At 34.0% G+C, this 20,351-nt stretch overlaps 2 protein-coding genes across 4 annotated transcripts in view; one reads left to right on the forward strand and one right to left on the reverse strand.

Moving 5' to 3' along the window:
• LOC127698259 (disks large homolog 1-like) overlaps nucleotides 1–20,351 on the reverse strand; it is a 428,947-nt gene that overhangs the window by 318,787 nt on the left and 89,809 nt on the right. The gene's annotated exons all lie outside the window — the stretch shown is intronic.
• LOC127698272 (amine oxidase [flavin-containing]-like) overlaps nucleotides 13,712–20,351 on the forward strand; it is a 46,989-nt gene continuing 40,349 nt past the window's right edge. For both annotated transcript variants that reach the window (XM_052201662.1, XM_052201664.1), the window contains exon 1: nucleotides 13,712–13,850. In XM_052201662.1, coding sequence (XP_052057622.1) covers nucleotides 13,805–13,850 — 46 coding nt within the window. In that variant the 5' untranslated portion in view covers nucleotides 13,712–13,804. The remainder of the gene's footprint in view (nucleotides 13,851–20,351) is intronic.

The following is a 20,351-nucleotide window of genomic DNA, read 5'->3' on the forward strand; positions in this document are numbered from 1 at the left end:
CTTATATGTACTTTGCAGTTCTGAGCGTATTTTGCACATTTAGTGACATGCATCCGTTCTCTGAAAACTGTAACACGTGGATTATTCTCGGCAATCGGTCTTTTGACGTTATTCTGATCTACCAGTGTATACAACTATCTAGAATGTAAATGTTCTTCTAAAAATACATGTATACATCCATATTTATCCTGCGATCAGGTAATGTATTACTATGTATACAAATACAGATTTACAAATAAAGATTTGAAGAAAAAAATCGTGTTCTACACGAATATCATCCTGCTTCTATTATATGCGACCGGTTGTTTTAAAATTACGGTAACGTCAAGGTTGAATGTAAAAACTATATATGTGTCTATCATATATATCAGGATTAAAACAACTCGGCAGGACTTGCATGCTTTTCTTCCTGTCTATTGGACTCGAAAAAATATAAACATGTAAATTGTTTATTTTCAGACAATGCATGTATATTATCAATATCTTTTACCCCAATATAACGTTCATTATGATATTAATGTCCTCAAACTAGTTATGTTTTAAATCATTTTTTCGGACATGATAACGCGTTAGCGTGTAAATAGAAATCTAAGGAGATACCCTAAATGGAACGTAGCCTTTCAAAGAATTCTTAAAACTACAGAATTTTTTTTTTTAATCTAAATAAGCTTTTTCACTTTTGATTGTGCATTCGTCAGCAGAACTGATAAATTGTTATAAAACATGAAATCAACACTTTACAAATTTCATGTATCCGATGCGCGTTTCTGGATTAACCTTCATTAGGAACGCTCAAAGCCGAATATGCGAAAGCCACGGGTGTATAATAACCGAAACAATTGAAGAGCTATATACCTAAAAGGACCTTAAAATTGCCAAATCCATTTTAGATCAACTTTGCCTGAGGCCAACAGTTTCTGCTTACAAATATGAAAAGAAACTGAAAGGTGTCTTGTGTATATAATTAAGGAAGCAATACATAGAGGGAAACTTGTGATGGTCAGTAAAGCAGTTTTTGTTTCATTTTATTTAGATATTAATGATTCAGTGCCCTTTAAAATACAAAACTAACACGTTTCTATGACAATGCCAATGACATTGTGAAAGATAACAGTGTCGATTGCTTAAATTTTTATTGTGCGAAATAAAAAACCTACACTTTTTTATAAAAACAAAATCTTACGACTTATACGAGTATTTTTCTAATAATATTTTTGTAAGAAAAAAGTTTTTGATTGTTACAGAAATTTAAGAACAATATTACATCATATTACATGAAATCAGTTCTTTAATCTTTCGATTTATTACAGACATTTCCTAGTTTATTTATACATTTCACCATTTACAATATTACAGTTAGACAATAGAAATAAAACTAAACATTTTTTAAAACAAAAATGTATGCAATTTCACTCTTGTTTACAGTTACTTTAAAACAGTGTTATTCCAAAAAGAAACTATTTACGTATTTTGATATTAAAATGATATAAAGAGCATCTTCTATACGATTTATAATTAATTTGCAGGTTTTAGCACATTTTGAGCCCATATAACTATCACCATTTCTTATGTATCAAAACACAGATTTATAAAATAAACATATATAAATTTGCGGCAAATCGTCAGCACTTGATTGACATGGGTATCTCTTGCATGCACCAAAAGACATTCCAAGGACTAGTTACTTGCATTTACATTTCACGCTTACATAACTTTCTTTTATTTGTCTCCAGCATTGACTCTTAATTTTAACAGTTATAGATTTAAAATGTCGTAAATATTATCGTTAATAGAATTTCGTAATACTGCTTCAAAAAGGCACGTGCACCTGTTCCGAGCAAGATTGATTTTAGTCTATGTTTTGACGTCTGCCCTTTTGTTATGCACACTTTGCACATGTTAAAGTAATGTTTGACAACAATCTTGACTGAAATTTACATTGCGTTTGTTGTTTTTGTTACGTTTTAATTGCATTCTTTAAATGAAGAAAACGACTTCAACATTTAGTCAGAAAAGAATAAATATATAAAAAACTAGACACATAACAGGAAATGATAGGCATTAAATCCTGTGAAAGGAATGATAAATATGATAACATCTCTTTTTTTTTTTATACTTTTGAACATTTCAAAGTTGTTTTCTTTTTAGTTTCTGACTGAGAAAAAAATTCTTTCGCATCTTTAAATTGTGAATTGATAAAAAATCTTTAAAATCTTAATATGAATCGGTTAATTAATACATAAATATTAAATTTGAAATACGTCACATGACAACGCTATAACTGATCGTTAATTCGATTCATGTGTTACATTCTCCACTGATGTTTTCCTTGTTAGTTACATCTTTTTAATGTGTGTCTAACGGTCCATTAAACAACGAATTCTAAATCCAAAAGATTTCAATCGGTATTTTTTTTTCGTAAAACAACTTGCGGTTTGTTACATTTTCAACAATATTTTGCAATTCTAAGACTACAACGCATGTTTGTTGATTTTAACCAACTTCCAAGATCATATTATATGGAGTGGTACTTGGGGCAAACATAATTGGGAATCCAAAACTTAAACTGAACAACTTAACCATGCTTTTTCAGACTCTATTTAGACAAATTGTATAGACACTTGTCTTTTGTTAAGACTGTATGTTGACCTCTTGCTGTCTTTGCTGTTTTAATGTGGGTAAAAGTCTAGCCAATATATTTAAAGACCCTGGCAACCCTTTAGGGTTTATACATAAGCAGTGCTGACCGATTTAATATCGATATGTGGCAAACTTATAACATTTAGAGAAGAACATGATGTACATCTCCTTATTTTTATAATGATGTACAGAAAGGATTAGTAATTCTATCAGAGATCCAATCATACGCCAATTGGCTTTAAAATACCACAAAAAAAACAACAAGAAAACATATTACGGAGTGGCTATTCGTCCGGCTAGCCGGACGAATAGTGCTAGGGCTATTTGTCCGGCCATTGCAATGTGCATGTCATTTTATGTGCGTACGAAAGTGAGTGTAATATTATCTTCAGCAGCACCAGGGGTAGCGTGTAATCCGATCACTGATTTTCAATTTTGAGATCATGGCTGAAAACGGGGATATTAATATTTGTGATAATTTCCAGTTTTCAGAATTTGACAAGGGAATACGATAGTATAACTTAAAAAAAGTAGGGGATGTGAGATATAGGATTATAAAAAGTGGGGATATGAAATATAGTGGACAATAAAGGTGGGATCTTGGTAAAAAGAAAAGAGGGATTTGGAAACTGAAGGAACGTCACGTGTTACCCCAACCCTCTTATCACCCCTAACTCAAAATATGGACAACTTTATGTTAAGGGGATCTATAACTCGATCTGTTTGACAGTCTCATACATGATAATTTTGTACCTTTTTCAACAAGAAAATCCTTATAGACGTTAACTTAATCTAAAATGCATGAGCCAATCACGACCCAAGTTTGGTTTACAAGTAATTTCCTCCCTCTTTTTGCAATGTGAAGCAATAGATATAGATATAACATTGAATATCATGATATGATTTTTTTCTAATATACATTGACCACATTGGACTTTATTTGAAGAAAACAACCATTTCAGTTACCAGTAACAAAATTGGGGCCTAACAATTTAAGATTGCAAAACATTGCTTTATAGATGTCCATATATATAATTTGCCACACCCTGGTGCTGCAGAAGATAATATTTCACACTCACAGACATGCGCATTAAACTGGCCGGACAAATAGTCCTGGGACAAATAGCAACTGCCAACATATTAATAATGAGAATATTCATAGAAACAAGTTAATGAACGCCATTAATTATCTTATTTTTACTCCTTTTTTACAACATTCTGGAACAATGTTAGTGTTTCTTGTCAAAACAAATCTAACATTTAATTTCCTCTCTTTTTGTAAAATCATAACATAGATGTATGGATGTTATTTGCCAATTATTTCTTTCTGTTCATTAAATATGGAAAAATAATTATACTTCTGTCAGGAGATGAGTGTTGATGTTCAATGTTTAACAACTATTCTGACAAATTGTTTAAAATGAGTTCAAGCGCACAAGTAAGACACAAGTACACAATTACTTTAACAGTCCTTTCTAAAAATCAAAGTGTGCTTTTTTTGCAAATTCGTTTGTTTGAAAATTACTGTATTCATCTGTAAATATTACAAGTTGCATCCCGTCTAACCTAAAAGTAAATTGAACAATATTATAATAGCCGTGCAGGCGTGGATACGTGTTTGAGGCTAGGGGGTTGCGATCCTCTTCAAGCTCGGCTAAAAATGTTTATTGTTTTTTTTTTCACGTAAAAAAGTGATATTTTCACCGATATTAGGTGGGCATCCGCGCTTGCCCTTGTCAGACTTTATATAGCTATTCTAAACTGTGCTTAGATTTCAAACATTTTAAAGCTTTGAAGCAAAACAATGTGCATTGTTCAATTAGAATTATTATCTAGTTCGAAATAACATTTTTTTTTTCCTGAGTTCGAAGCCATTTTTATAACAGCTTTTAAAACACCTAGAACAATTACGGTCAACTTTAGAAAGCCAGATACTACTAGTATCAAGAAATGAAACCAGTTTGTCTTTGTAACAATGACAGACAGTCATGTTAGTTAAATTAAACGGAACACTAAATGTTTAACTCTTTAAGTCTGGAAGACTGCATTTAAAAAATAAAATTGAAATAAGCATTTCAAATAAGCGCAATGTTTAGATAATAATTACTTATTGCCATATAAGCAAATATAAGTGTGTGACGAATACAAATAATAAAAAAGTGTAAATTAAAACAATTCTACTCCAAGGAAAGAGGTTATGGTGAGCCTAAGTAACTCATCACAAAGTACAACGAAAAAACAAACAAATATCGACAATAACACGTTAAAAAGTATTTTATTTGTTCCAATGTTTCATTAGTTCTTTGACCTTTAAGGGGTAATATTGATTTTTAGAAATTGCTTTTTTTTCAGTCGAGTAAAAGTCCCAGTATCAAATAGCAACATTTTTCTATTTAATGTTTTAATATGCTCACAAAAGGAGCATAAATTGTAGATAGGTCGATTTTGGTCTCTATATACTAGTAATGCACCTATAATAAACTGTCAAAAACATGGACGGCTAAAAATTTCTTTCCGGTTTTCGTTTTTTCGGGATTTATCGTAAACCATCATAAAGGAGCATACTATTTATTGCAAGTTTGTATGACTGCCGAAAAGTAGGATGACATGTACAACAAAAAAAACATGCAAAATCAACTTAATAATAACCAATCCTCTTCGGGAGCTCACCAGGTAGTACCTGTCTCATATTCTCTTTTAAAATCGACATATATCTTGTATACAATTTGGGACCACGATGATAATCAATTTCATTTCATGTAAAGTTACCTTATTAAACGCGGAGATGCTCCTGGTATACACGTTAATGAAACTACAACGCAACGGGAAAATACATTTAAAGGACAGTCGAAGAGTTCATCTGAACATTACTTTTGAATGTGTTCGGCTTCGACTGTTTTGGTACTGGCATTTTTAAAGTGATGATACATTTTGTTTGTACATTTCCAGTTCTTAATTTTCTGATCATGCAAAAACTAAGGTTGTAAAGATGACATAGACGCCTATCTTTTCTGAGGGGGTAAAGGGTTATTTTCGTGCAACGTGTTTTGCCATTTTTATTTCACGTGCAGCCGTGAAAAAGGTTCGTTATTCACCGTGTTTCGTGAAATCGGTAAAAAGATCAACGTGCAAGAAATTTTTAATTGTTCGTTCATCGTGAAATGGTAATTTTATTTCGCGTTCTTCCGTGCAGATACCCCCCTTTACGCCCCTCTGTTCTGTTCAGGCCATTTTAGTTTCGATGTTCTAAATCGTTTAATGTGTTTTGCTTTTCAACCTTATGGTCTCGGGAGAATCGGATGAAGGTTATTTCGGAATTACCATTCGTCCACACAGACCGAATCAGTATTGTATATTTTCTATATAGCGTTTTCTGGACTTGTTTGTTTTTTCGTTATGCCATGTCGTTTTCAGTTTTTCTTCGACTTATAAGTTTTGAATGTCTCCTTGGTATCTTCTTTCTTGTTTACTGCTTTTATGAACATGTCACTTAACGTTTCATTTTGAGCTTTTTTTTCCCTTTCAGTCTCATGACATGCATATATAACAACTATTTCAAATCATATCCCTAATATAAATCTTAAATGGTTACTCTTAATTTAAAGTTATTTATCATCTTTTGGCAGGCAGTGTTTAATATAAAATTCACAAATAAATGTCTTTACTTAAAAACCACCAAATGATGTAACCAAATACCTTATATGATTAATTAAGGGTAATTAGGAATCTATCTGACTCTTTGAATAAACTCTGTTGATCCCGAAGTGTCGTTTGCATCCGTATTATGTCTAAATTATGAAAAGATTTACCGCCCAACGGTGACACGTATTGATATAAGGTTCTTATGAGTGAACTCTGTTGACTGTATTAATATTGGGTAACTGATCATGATAGATTGCGGACATTTTTCTCTTCTCTTCAGTGTTGGTATCAAATATTTCACGATTAGTTAAGAATGTTTAATATTAAATTCGATATTTTTATTGCTGAGTTGTTATTTTTTGCACATGTAGTCTAGAAATCGACGACTTTTCTTTACCTGTCTTAAGAAATTAAAATGAGTATTTTGGTGGTCGTACATTTTAGATATAAGAACAAAATTGGTGATAGTGTCAGATTTACTAGTGTCAAGCTATCCAGCAATTCTCATCCTGCAATTCTCTTTATGAAAAGCTATCATGCAATTCGTCATCCTGCAATTGCGTTTGGAAAACTACTTGAGCGACAATGTATATTTTTCTTTAAAATCATAGTTTTGACATTTTTGTTCGAAAACAAGATTTATATAGAAAATCAAAGATTGTTATATCCCATTAACAAAATTCTAACTTTAGTTTGTAGATTTCTAACTCATATTTACGATTTTGTAATTAGCATTTACAATAAAAAAATCATGACAACGATTCAAACAAAGTATTATCTGTTGAGTCCAGGATGTGATTCGTATTAACGCATGTTTAACCCACATTTGCGATTTTCAAACCTCATATTAACGACTAAAAGTATAGAATTTTGATGTAAAATAATTTTTTTCATGTTACTTGTATACCGACAATACAACTTCATAACTCACATTTCCGACCCATTGCCTCGGCAGTTCTGTATGGCTAGGGATTATAGACTCTGTTTTAATAAATAGCTATTGGATAGTACTACAGTGGGAAGGTAAAGAATTTTTGGGGTTAGCATTCCTAAAGGCCGAAAATGTCTTCCGAAACATGGAAATAAAGACAAATTCGATCAAATACGCATTGGGGACACCCACTTTTACGAGCCATTGTCTCGGTAGTTCTTTATGGCTAGGGATTATAAAAAGATCCCTAACGTATAGCTATTGGATAGTACTACAACGTGAGGGTAAAGAATTTCTGGGGTAAGCATTCTTAAAGGCCGGAAATTTCGTCCGTACCACGGAAAAAAGTCAAATTTGATAAAATACGCATTGGGGTCACCAACTTCCCAACCCATTGCCTCGGCAGTTCTGTATGGCTAGGGATTATATACTCTGCTTTAATAAATAGCTACTGGATAGTACTACAGCGGAAGGGTAAAGAATTTCTGGGGTAAGCATTCCTAAAGGCCGAAAATGTCGTCCGAAATATGGAAATAAAGCCAAATTCGATCAAATACGCATTGGGGACACCCACTTTTACGACCCATTGTCTCGGTAGTTCTTTATGGCTAGGGATTATAAACGGAACCCTAACGTATAGCTATTGGATAGTACTACAACTTGAGGGTAAAGAATTTCTGGGGTAAGCATTCTTAAAGGCCGGAAATTTCGTCCGTAACACGGACAAAAAGCCAAATTTGATAAAATACGCATTGGGGTCCCCAACTTTCCAACCCATTTCCTCGGCAGTTCTGTATGGCTAGGGATTATAGACTCTGCTTTAATAAATAGCTATTGGATAACACTACAGCGGGAGGGTAAAGAATTTCTGTGGTAAGCATTCCTAAAGGCCGAAATGTCGTCCGAAACATGGAAATAAAGCCACATTCGATTAAATACGCACTTGGGACACCCACTTTTACGACCCATTGTCTCGGTAGTTCTTTATGGCTAGGGATTATAAACGGAACCCTTACGTAGAGCTATTGGATAGTACTACAACGTGAGGGTAAAGAATTTCTGGGATAAGCATTCCTAAAGGCCAAAAATGTCGTCCGAAACATGGAAATAAAGCCAAATTCGATCAAATACGCATTGGGGACACCCACTTTTACGACCAATTGTCTCGGTAGTTCTGTATGGCTAGGGATTATAAACGGAACTTTAACGTATAGCTATTGGATAGTACTACAACGTGAGGGTAAAGAATTTCTGGGGTAAGCATTCTTTAAGGCCGGAAATTTCGTCCGTACCACGGAAAAAAAGTCAAATTTGATAAAATACGCATTGGGGTCACCAACTTTCCAACCCATTGCCTCGGCAGTTCTGTATAGCTAGGGATTATATACTCTGCTTTAATGAATAGCTATTGGATAGTACTACAGTCGGAGGGTAAAGAATTTCTGGGGTAAGATTTCCTAAAGCCCGAAAATGTCGTCCGAAACATGGAAATAAAGCCAAATTCGATCAAATACGCATTGGGGACACCCACTTTTACGACCCATTGTCTCGGTAGTTCTTTATGGCTAGGGATTATAAACGGAACCCTAACGTATAGCTTTTGGATAGTACTACAAAGTGAGGGTAAAGAATCCTGGTGTAAGCATTCTTAAAGGCCGGAAATGTCGTCCGTAACACGGAAAAAAAGTCAAATTTGATAAAATACGCATTGGGGTCACCAACGTTCAAACCCATTGCCTCGGCAGTTCTGTATGACTAGGGATTATATACTCTGCTTTAATGAATAGCTATTGAATAGTACTACAGGGGGAGGGTAAAGAATTTCTGGGGTAAGCATTTACCTCCGAAAATGTCGTCCGAAACATGGAAATAAAGCCAAATTCGATCAAATACGCATTGGGGACACCCACTTTTACGACCCATTGTCTCTGTAGTTCTTTATGGCTAGGGATTATAAACGGAACCCTAACGTAGAGCTATTGGATATACAACAATGTGAGGGTAAAGAATTTCTGGGGTAGGCATTCCTAAAGGCCGAAAATGTCGTCCGAAACATGGAAATAAAACCAAATTCGATCAAATACGCATTGGGGACACCCACTTTTACGACCCATTGTCCCGGTAGTTCTTTATAGCTAGGGATTATAAACGGAACTCTAACGTATGGCTATTGGATAGTACTACAACGTGAGGGTAAAGAATTTCTGGGGTAAGCATTCTTAAAGACCGGAAATTTCGTCCGTAATACGAAAAAAAAATCAAATTTGATAAAATACGCATTGGGGTCACCAACTTTCCAACCCATTGCCTTGGCAGTTCTGTATGGCTAGGGATTATAGACTCTGCTTTAATAAATCGCTATTGGATAATACTTCACCGAGAGGGTAAAGAATTTCTGGGGTAAGCATTCCTAAAGGCCGAAAATGTCGTCCGAAACATGGAAATAAAGCCAAATTCGATCAAATACGCATTGGGGTCAACTACAACGGGATAGTACGCCATATGTAAAATTAGTTTATGATTTCTTAGCTTGCCATACATTAATACAAAAAAATAAACCCACCATCTATTGGATATTTTCCATAGATTTGATATCAGTTCTTTTTTGGTGTATCCATTGCAACAACCTGCATGTATTAGCTAAACCATATTGCAAAAAGGGGGGTACAGATGTCACATATTTCCCCACAATTTGGCCAAAAGTAGAATTTTAATCCCTTGGAGTGATACCTTTTCTGAAACTGGTTAAAGTTTTTTGTCTCATTTTAGGTGAAGTCGAAATGGACTTTAGGTTTGCTGTCTGTCTGTCTGTCTGTCTGTCTGTCCGTCTGTCCGTCCGGTCGACCTTTGGGTTTGATTGTTCCTTTTGTATCTTTTACTTCTCTTTTAAAAGTTTAACCCTCCTTTCAAAAGTACCGACAATTTGTACAATGAGGAATTTTTGCGGGGTTAATCTTTTGTACAGTTAAAAAAAAACAGTGACAATATACTTTTGCGGAAGCAAAGTTATGAGAGTTTATATGGACCACAAATCAAACAGGTTGGCGTTGATCGGGAAATGATCGGATATCAGTCGCGCAAAGGTCGAGATGATCGAGTACTGATCGGTTAAATATTTGTATTTCGACCAAACTCGATCTCTACACAATCCTTCCCCGTTCAATTCGACCGCTTCTCGACGAATTCCCGATCTCTTCTCGAGTAACTGGCTTCTCGATCCTTACTCGATTTTTTTCGACATGTCAAAAATTCTCGGGTAGAAAGTCGGATCGATGACGAGCAAGGTAGACAACCCCGAACATTCTTGTCGATTGAGTCAAACCAGTTTACCGATCACTTAATCTGTTTTGATAGGGCTCGGTCGAGTTTATCTAATCGGCAGTGCGAACCTATAGCTTGAGGAATGTTTACTCCAAAAGATCTACTAGTATTATATATAAATGAAGTTTTATCTAATAACTTTTTCACGATTTTCATTTTGACAGTCATACTGTGAAATGGCCTTCCATACTCTCGGCATCCTGTAAAGTAGTTCCAAACAAACAACAATATGTATATGTTTAAAAAGTTACTGAAACTATCTGTATTATAGCAAATGTGTTGTAAAACAAAACTGAAAGAGTGCATTACGCATTTTTCTTGCAAGCGGCTTGCGCTTGAATATAATAAGGTAGTGGGTTTATTTTTTGTAATTAATGTATGGCAAGCAAAGAAATCATAAACTAATTTAACTTATGGCGTACTCTCCCGTTGTAGTTGATCCCAATGCGTATTTTCGACCTTTAGGAATGCTTACCCCAGAAATTCTTTGCCGTCTCGTTGTAGTACTATCCAATAGCTATTTATTAGAGCATAGTCTATAATCCCTAGCCATACAGAACTGCCGAGGCAATGGATTTGAACAAGTGGGTGACCCCAATGTGTATTTTATCAAATTTGACCATTTTTCTGTGTTACGGACGAAATTTTCGGCCGTTAAGAATACTTACCCCAGAAATTCTTTACCCTTACGTTGTAGTACTATCCAATAGCTATTCATTAGGGCAGGATCTATAATCCCTAGCCATAACGAGCCATAACGAACTACCGGGACAATGGGTTTGAAAGTGGGTGGCCCAAATGCGTATTTGATCGAATTTGGCTTTATTTCCATGTTTCGGACGAAATTTTCGACCTTTAGGAATGCTTACCCCAGAAATTCTTTGCCGTCTCGTTGTAGTACTATCCAATAGCTATTTATTAGAGCAGAGTCTATAATCCCTAGCTATACAGAACTGCCGATGCAGTGGATTTGAACAAGTGGGTGACCCCAATGTGTATTTTATCAAATTTGACCATTTTTCTGTGTTACGGACGAAATTTTCTGCCGTTAAGAATACTTACCCCAGAAATTCTTTACCCTCACGTTGTAGTACTATCCAATAGCTATTCATTAGGGCAGGGTCTATAATCCCTAGCCATAACGAACTACCGAGACAATGGGTTTGAAAGTGGGTGGCCCCAATGCGTATTTGATCGAATTTGGCTTTATTTCCATGTTTCGCACGAAATGTTCGACCTTTAGGAATGCTTACCCCAGAAATTCTTTGCCGTCTCGTTGTAGTACTATCCAATAGCTATTTATTAGAGCAGAGTCTATAATCCCTAGCCATACAGAACTGCCGAGGCAATGGATTTGAACAAGTGAATGACCCCAATGTGTATTTTATCAAATTTGACCATTTTTCTGTGTAACGGACGAAATTTTCGGCCGTTAAGAATACTTACTCCAGAATTTCTTTACCCTCACGTTGTAGTACTATCCAATAGTTATTCATTAGGGCAGGGTCTATAATCCCTAGCCATAAAGAACTACCGAGACAATTGGTTTGAAAAGGGGTGACCCAGTTTCAAATAGAAGTTCTATTGTCGGGTATACCATGAAAAAATTTATTTGACAGCAAAATTTTAATTCTATATTTTAAGTCGTTAATATGAGTTTCGAAAATCGCAAATGTGGATTAAACATGCGTTAATACGAATCACATCCTGGACTTAACAGATAATACTTTGTTTTTTTTATTTTTTATATTGTAAATTCTCATTACAAAACCGTAAATATGAGTTAGAAATCTGCAAAGTAAATTTAGCATTTTATTAATGGGATATAACAATCTTTGATTTTTTATATAAATCTTGTTTTCGAACAAAAAAGTCAAAAACTATGACTTTAAAGAAAAAGAAAATTGTCGCTCAAGTAGTTTTCCAAACGCAATTGCAGGATGACGAATTGCAGGATAGCTTTTTATAAAGAGAATTGCAGGATGAGAATTGCTGGATAGCTTGACACTAGTCAACATAGTTTGTGTCTTTGTCAAGTCAGATACTTTATCAGTGATTGTCTTTGGTCATATCTTAACGATGGTGTTTGTTAAACTTTATCTCCAGTCCAAGAGTCCAGTCCAGTCCCGTCAAAATATTACACTTTTCTTTTTATACGGTCAGTCGACGAGCTAGCTGTAGGAATTATCTGTGATATAACTGATTAACGTTATATGTGTATAATGTGGTATTGAATTCCAATAGTCGCATGTTAGACTGTCTTTTTTTGTTTTTTTTCGGCATGGTCCAACATTTGCTATAAATGGGCATTATTAAACAGCAAAATAAAATTTCATTATTAAAATGGTTGATTCACATGACAAATATAGGATATCATGATAAAGAAGCGCATTTAATGTGCAGAAAAAGGAAACCGATTACCAGTTTTACAGTCCAACAGTGGTTGATGTTGTCTGTTGTACAGTCTAGTATTTCTGGTTATTTCGGTTATCCTTTTAATGTAATATTATATTGATTAACACATCTGATGATTAATATGATAACATTGTGGCAAATGACATCTTACTTCATATTTCTTGTTCATTTTTTTAATAATAACATTTTTACGGCAATGCAGATTTCTAGAACAAATAATGTCCGTCCTTCACATTGATATCTACAATTTTTTTTATAGTAATTTTTTCACGGATTTCTAGAGCAATCTTTTTTTATTTAATCTTATTCAGCTTCAAACTTCTAATATACATTTTACATTGAAAGAGGGAATGGTCTCCCCTCGACCAAGGTTCACTATTTGTTTGATTCTTTCATCTTCTTAACCATCTTTCATTTGATATGTAGATAATCTTGAAATTAATACATGCCATTAAATGTTGCTTCTGATGTTCTATAATAAATCAAAATACATTATACTGTGCAAATAGTGACATGTCATCTTTGTGATAAACTGAAGATACAATCAAATACTATTTGCCTGTTACGTAAAACGGTCTCTCTGTTTTGTTTTCAATTCGAATTTAATTATTAGTTTTGCTGCTATTTATAGGAAAAGCGTAGCATTTTATTCCAGGTTCGAAGCAATGGTATAAATTTGCTTCTTATTCATGCAAAATGCTTTCTTAATCAGTGTCAAAAGATTCTTATTGATCCGTTTTCATCAAATGAAGAATTTTATCGGTATATCTCCTGAACTGAACCTCATCATAGAATGATCGATTTTCTGCTCTCTAATATTATATCGTCTGCTTTATCTTTGTCCTTGTCCTCAAGATGGCTAACCAAGCAGACGTTATTGTGGTCGGAGCTGGTTTAAGTGGTAAGTACATTAGTATTCCAGTTATTTTTAAAGTATTTATGTAAACATACGATTTTCTTTTTTTGATTGTATTGTAGCAAGGTTAAATGCATTGCTTAATTTAGTTAACGATTGATTTATATAATCTCTGTTATTGACTCACATTCTTTGTTTGTTTATTTTATTGGACATTACATAAACAATGTTTTGTTATTGGTCAAGAGGAAAATAAGAGTGATGACCTTTAATTCATTATGCGGCATGTATAATTTTCGACTGATTTTTTATTTTGAAATTGTTCAGCGGAAATGCAGAAACAATCGATACTTATAAAAAAGAATCACATGTGGACGAATTAGAAATGAAACTCATGATTTAAATTAACTTTTTGGCAAACTCCCAACAAGGAGTGATATATCATGTACTTCGGAAGGGTGAGCATATCATACAAACTTATGCGATAGCCTACATATCACGTTGAGGTAATATCTTATAATGTGTTTAATTCGGTCAAAAAAGTGATTCATTTATGCCATTGACGGCAATATGTCCACCATCATTATATTACACGCATATCAACCAACTAACTATGGCCAATATAATAATAGTTTCTAGTGGTGACATTTGTTAAGGTTATTAGTCCCCTACCGACGAAGTCGAAGGGGACTTTAGGTTTGCACTCTGTCCGTCTGTCCGTCCGTCTGTCCATCCGTCAGTCCGGCAAATCAGCTTTCCACAATTTTTTTCTTCGTTCTTGAAGATATTGATTTGATATTTGGTATATAGTTTTGCCATGACAAGTTATAGATCAAGTTCGAATTTTGTTCCGGTCTGATGATTTAGTCCAGAGTTATGGACCATAACTCTGGACCATATCTAATGTAAGAGTACTATGTTAAATCATATTTCTGTACAAAGGGAGATAACTCATTTTTTAAAAGACATTCTTTGGTATATTATTTGAAGAATTTTTTGGCAGGTTTGCTTGTTATTTTGTATAAACTAATTTTCGGAATGCTATATATATATAAAAAAAATTATGAAGTGAAATCCTTTAATTAGATAATAATCTATTTTTATTAATGTATGTATTACATTACATTGTGTGGATAAAAATTGTTGACATTTTATAGATAAGTTACAAATCTATATTAGTTTGTGACAAATAAAAGAAAAAATATTTGATTATAATTTGAAAATAGATATACACTGTATTACATCATATCTAATTTTATAGAACTATTAATCATATCTAATGTTAAAGTGTTTTCCACACTTTTTTTCATCATGCTTGAAGATATTGATTGATAATTGGTATATAATTTTATCATGACAAGTTATACAGATCAAGTTCGAAATTTTGTTTCTGTCTGAAAATTTTGTGAAGAGTTGTGGTCCTTGGACTTGAAAAATTCAATCATTTAATCAGTTTTCCACACTGTTTTTAGTCATGCTTGAAGATATTGACTTGATATTTTCTTTTTGTTTACACCATGACAAGTTATAGAACAAGTTAGCTTTTTGTTCCAGTATAATGAATTTTTACCCGGTAGGGGACTATGTATTGCCATGCAATACTCTCAGAATGCTTGTTTATATGACAGTGATTGTACTCTTTCATTAAATAATGTGAATGGTATAGACAGAAATTCGTCAGAGGCCAACCAGCTATGATATGCATACACTTCTATTTTTAATGTCTACATTAAAAGATCTAATGACAATCAATAGTCCACAAAACACTGAACAGAAAACTAAGTTACATAATAGATTAGTTTCATTTTTGTTGTTTTTAAGATGGGATCATGCCCTTGTATGAAATCGGTCTCGTCTGGAAAAAGGGGGAATAAGAGGAGCACAGGTTTTCTATCATTTCAGTGACACTAACCATTAACTTACCGACTAAACATAATCTTCAGATTTCTTTTTGATCGAATATGTGTGGTGTTTTTGTTTTGTTTTGTAATACATTACCTTTTTTCTCTTCCTAGTACAATATATAAACATCTGGTTCACGAGGTTCAAAAATAGATTACTACATTATATCAGGGATGTTCAAGGTCATTATTCCATGATGTGCATATACTGAAAATCTAGGTCATGGTTACCAGTTTAAAGTAAAGGATAATCGACTTCCTTTAATCGGAATACACCCCTTGATTAATAATGGGGTAAAGCAGTGGTCACTGCTAATTATGAAGCACGTTATGTAACAGGATAAGACAAACAAACTATTTATTGGTATAAATATTGATTTTGTTATCAGTAAATTAAAATCATACTAAATAGTATTGTTATACACATATGCACTTTAACGGCACTGTTTTTCTCTGGCTGTTAATGACGTCTTTACATTAAATCCATTGGATGTTGGTTGTGTACTGATTGATATTTTTTCTTAGATACATGATTTTTTTAGTAGTTGTTATTAGCTTTGAACTAGCTGTCAGTAACTGCGAGTACTCTCAGATCTGTACTTAGTGTCCTCTTTGTTGTTAGGGATGAGGGATGGATAAATGCGTCCGGTCTGTGTTTTTGTTTGATTGTTCTGCTTTGTATCGATCTGATGAGTCTTGCCTTTTTCAACTGATTTTTATAGTTTGTTCTTATGTTGTGCTGTTTCACCACTGTCCCGGGTTAGGGGGAGGGTTGAGCGCTCACAAACATGTTTAACTCCGACACATTTTTTATGTGCCTGTCCCGAGTCAGGAGCCTGTAGTTCAGTGGTTGTCGTTGGTTCATGTCGGTCATATTTGTTTTTCTAAATTGTTTTGTTATAAATTTGGCTGTTAGTTTTCTCAATTGAATTGTTTCATATTTTTTATGTCGGGGCCTTTTATAGCCGACTAAACGGCATGGGTATTTCTCATTGTTGAAGGCCGTACGGTTGCCTATAATTGCTTACATCCACTTCATTTGAACTTTGGTGGATATTTGTCTCATTGGCAATCATACCTCATCTCCTTATTTTTATATCGATTCCGTCTTAACACATTGGTACTTTTTAATCCATCATAATGTACTTTAGGATTTTACACGTATAGTCCCTAGAATTTACTTTTATAATCAAAGTTTTGTTTAAATGCTGATAATTTGATAATGTCGGTTTTATGTCAAACTGTCGGTATCACGACAACATCAAAAGAATCGCTAAAGCAAGTGGAAGCGATCGATTCTGATGTAATTTGTAATCTTATTTTTCATGGAGAAAACAGAGAACGTGAGCTCGGAAGCAGTCGAGATATTTTGCATATTTACAAAAAAATAGCAAATGAGGCTAGGCGTATTTTAAAATAGAATTCTATTCATGTATTCATGGTTATATTTTTTTCTTTAAACGTTCATTTTTAGCAGTCTTTGAACACTCTAGATGATTGAGTGTTTGAAAATACAGCTTTTAATGGGTATTTTTTACATACACTACGTGTTAAATTGGAAAGATACATAATCCCGCATAGATTAACCTTCCCTCTATTTTCCTTCCGTACAAATGCATAAAAAGCATAAAGTACTAATATATATATATAAAATGACTGAATAATAGCCAACCATAAATCTTACGGGGCGATGGATCATATAATTATGATACAGTACACTACAAAATATAATATATAACCAGTCTAAAAGGGTACATTACCAAAAAATAACAATAAAATGAACAAATGTAACTATAAATATTTCTGATAACAGATATCCTTCATCAGTATGATCATGATGTAAAATGAATCTTATCAACCTATTCTGATTTTAAAACTATAGCAATCTTGAATTCTATACAAAAAAAAAACAGTTTTACCAGAACATCTTAGAGACGCTAGTACAATTCTAAAATTTCCAAACACGACGCAACGACATACCTAAAATAAAAATAATAATAATTTGCGATATGAGCTTGCACAACTTTAAAAGTCCAAAGGTGACGACAGTTAAGATGTTACAACAACTGCGTGGAAATACATTCCCAATAAACAGCACTGACCGATCTCAGCTTGTATAATATTTCAAATTTGACAACGGTAGAGTTATTAAAACAGAGGCTGCGTATTTAAACACCCCAAATAAATAGCAGTTTGATAATGATAAGAAAAATAATTGAACGTGACTGCGTACTATTACATCCATTCCAAATGAGTAGAACCCTGTAATTAAAACTTTTATAATCAAAAAAATTCCTTAAAAATGTAGGAGTCTAGTACAGAAGCCGGAGTTACTGGAAACAAGTGATGGCAGGAAAATAAGTGATAGGAAAATGAGTGATGGTAGGGAAAATGAGTGAAACATTCTATGTTTTTTCATTTATGCCCTATGGGGAAACTGTCCTTATCTTTCTTATCCAAAACCTTTCCCGATCAACCATTAAAGGTGAAATTGTTGCATTTCAGAACCAGTGTAAGCAGCTGGACTAAACATTCGGTAGGTGGTTCTGAAGTGTTGCTCGAGTCCCATGATAAACGGGATCCGTCCTAATTGGCAAATCATTGCCAAGCACCCAAAATTATCCAAGATCTTTCCCAATCCTCCTGTCTTAGCTTTTCGAAGACCGGCAAGTCTGAAAGACTTATTTGTGAGAGCTGACGTCTCCTCTAATAAAAGCGGTTCAACTGCAGGATGGTGCAAGTCGTGTGGTAACAGACGATGTCTGACTTGCCAACAAATATTAAATACTCAAACATTTACTTGCCACTCGACTGGGTCTGTGTACACTATATTTTGTAATGTACTTGCAAAACCCAAAATGTTGTATACCTTCTTGAGTGTCGATGTGGCATGCAGTATGTTGGCGAGACAGAAAATCCATTCAACAAACGCATGAATGGTCATCGAAGTGACTACACCTGCAAGCCCGACTTCCCCGTAAGTCGTCATTTGATATCAGCTGGGCACGCCCAAGCTGATCTAAAAAACCTTACCATCACAATCATAGACCACAATGAGGGTTGGTCAAGGGCCGACAGACTTGATCGGGAAAGGTTTGGGATAAGAAAGCTAAGGACAGTTTCCCCAGAGGGCATAAATGAAAAAACATAGAATGCTTCACTCATTTTCCCTACCATCACTCATTTTCCTGCCATCACTTGTTTCCAGTAACTCCGGCTTCTGTACTAGACTCCTACATTTTTAAGGAATTTTTTAATTATACTAGTTTTAATTACAGAGTTCTACTCATTTGGGATGGACGTAAAAGTACGCAGTCACGTTCAATTATTTTTCTTATCATTATCAAACTGCTATTTATTTGGGGTGTTTAAATACGCAGCCTCTGTTTTAATAACTCTACCGTTGTCAAATTTGAAATATTATACAAGCTGAGATCGGTCAGTGCTGTTTATTGGGAATGTATTTCCACGCAGTTGTTGTAACATCTTAATTGTCGTCACCTTTGGACTTTTAAAGTTGTGCAAGCTCATATCGCAAATTATTACTATTTTTATTTTAGGTATGTCGTTGCGCCGTGTTTGGAAATATAGAATTCAAGATTGCTATAGTTTTATAATCAGAATAGGTTGATAAGATTCATTTTACATCATGATCATACTGATGAAGGATATCTGTATCCGAAATATTTATAGTTACATTTGTTCATTTTATTGTTATTTTTTGGTGATGTTGTACCCTTTTAGACTGGTTATATATATATATATACAAGTCTAAATTGAAAACAACTTTCAAACCTATGATTGCGTTGGATAAAAACCGCAATTTCTATACGTGTGCATGCAAAACAAATTTCTTGTTAGAGGGGTCTAAATACAGCACAAACAACATTTTCCAAAAGACCAAAAAAGTGAAAAAGTATATTTTAACAAAACGCATTTGACTAACAGGTCGAACAACAAATTTTCTTAAACCCTGCTGACTGCCATTGGCGATTGCCAAATAAACGGATCACCGATGTAATAATCTTAATTAAAAATTTAATACTAAACAGAAAACAATAAACTTGCGGAGAAGATGGTATACCGCAAACATGAGGTGCAAAAATTTGTACACCATATCCGGATTTCGACAATTAATGTCTCTTCAGAGATGTTAGGGATCGAAACGGTATTTGGAAGGCCATATAATTTACCTCAATTTAGGAAAGACTCTTGAATTTTAAAGAGTCGAAATAGGATGAACGGATCATATAAACCCGAAGGAAAATATAATACAAGCCCAAAAGAAAAATATAAACAAGTCTAAATTGAAAACAACGTTCAAACCTATGATTGCGTTGGATAAAAACAGCAATTTTTATACGTGTGCATGTAATACAAATTTCTTTGGTAGAGGGGTCTAAATACAGCACAAACAACATTTTCCAAAAGACCAAAAAAGTGAAAAGTATATTTTAACAAATCGCATTTGACTAGCAGGTCGAACAACGGATGTTTTTAAACCCTGCTGACTGCCATTGACGATTGCCAAATAAATTGATCACGAGATGTAACATGGATCTTTATTATTAATTTAATACCAAACAGAAAACAATAAACTTGCGGAAAAGATGGTATACCGAAAACAAAAGGTGCAAAAATTAGT

The sequence above is a fragment of the Mytilus californianus genome, unplaced genomic scaffold, assembly GCF_021869535.1.
Source record: "Mytilus californianus isolate M0D057914Y unplaced genomic scaffold, xbMytCali1.0.p SCAF_4, whole genome shotgun sequence".
Classification (NCBI taxonomy): Eukaryota; Metazoa; Mollusca; class Bivalvia; order Mytilida; family Mytilidae; genus Mytilus; species Mytilus californianus.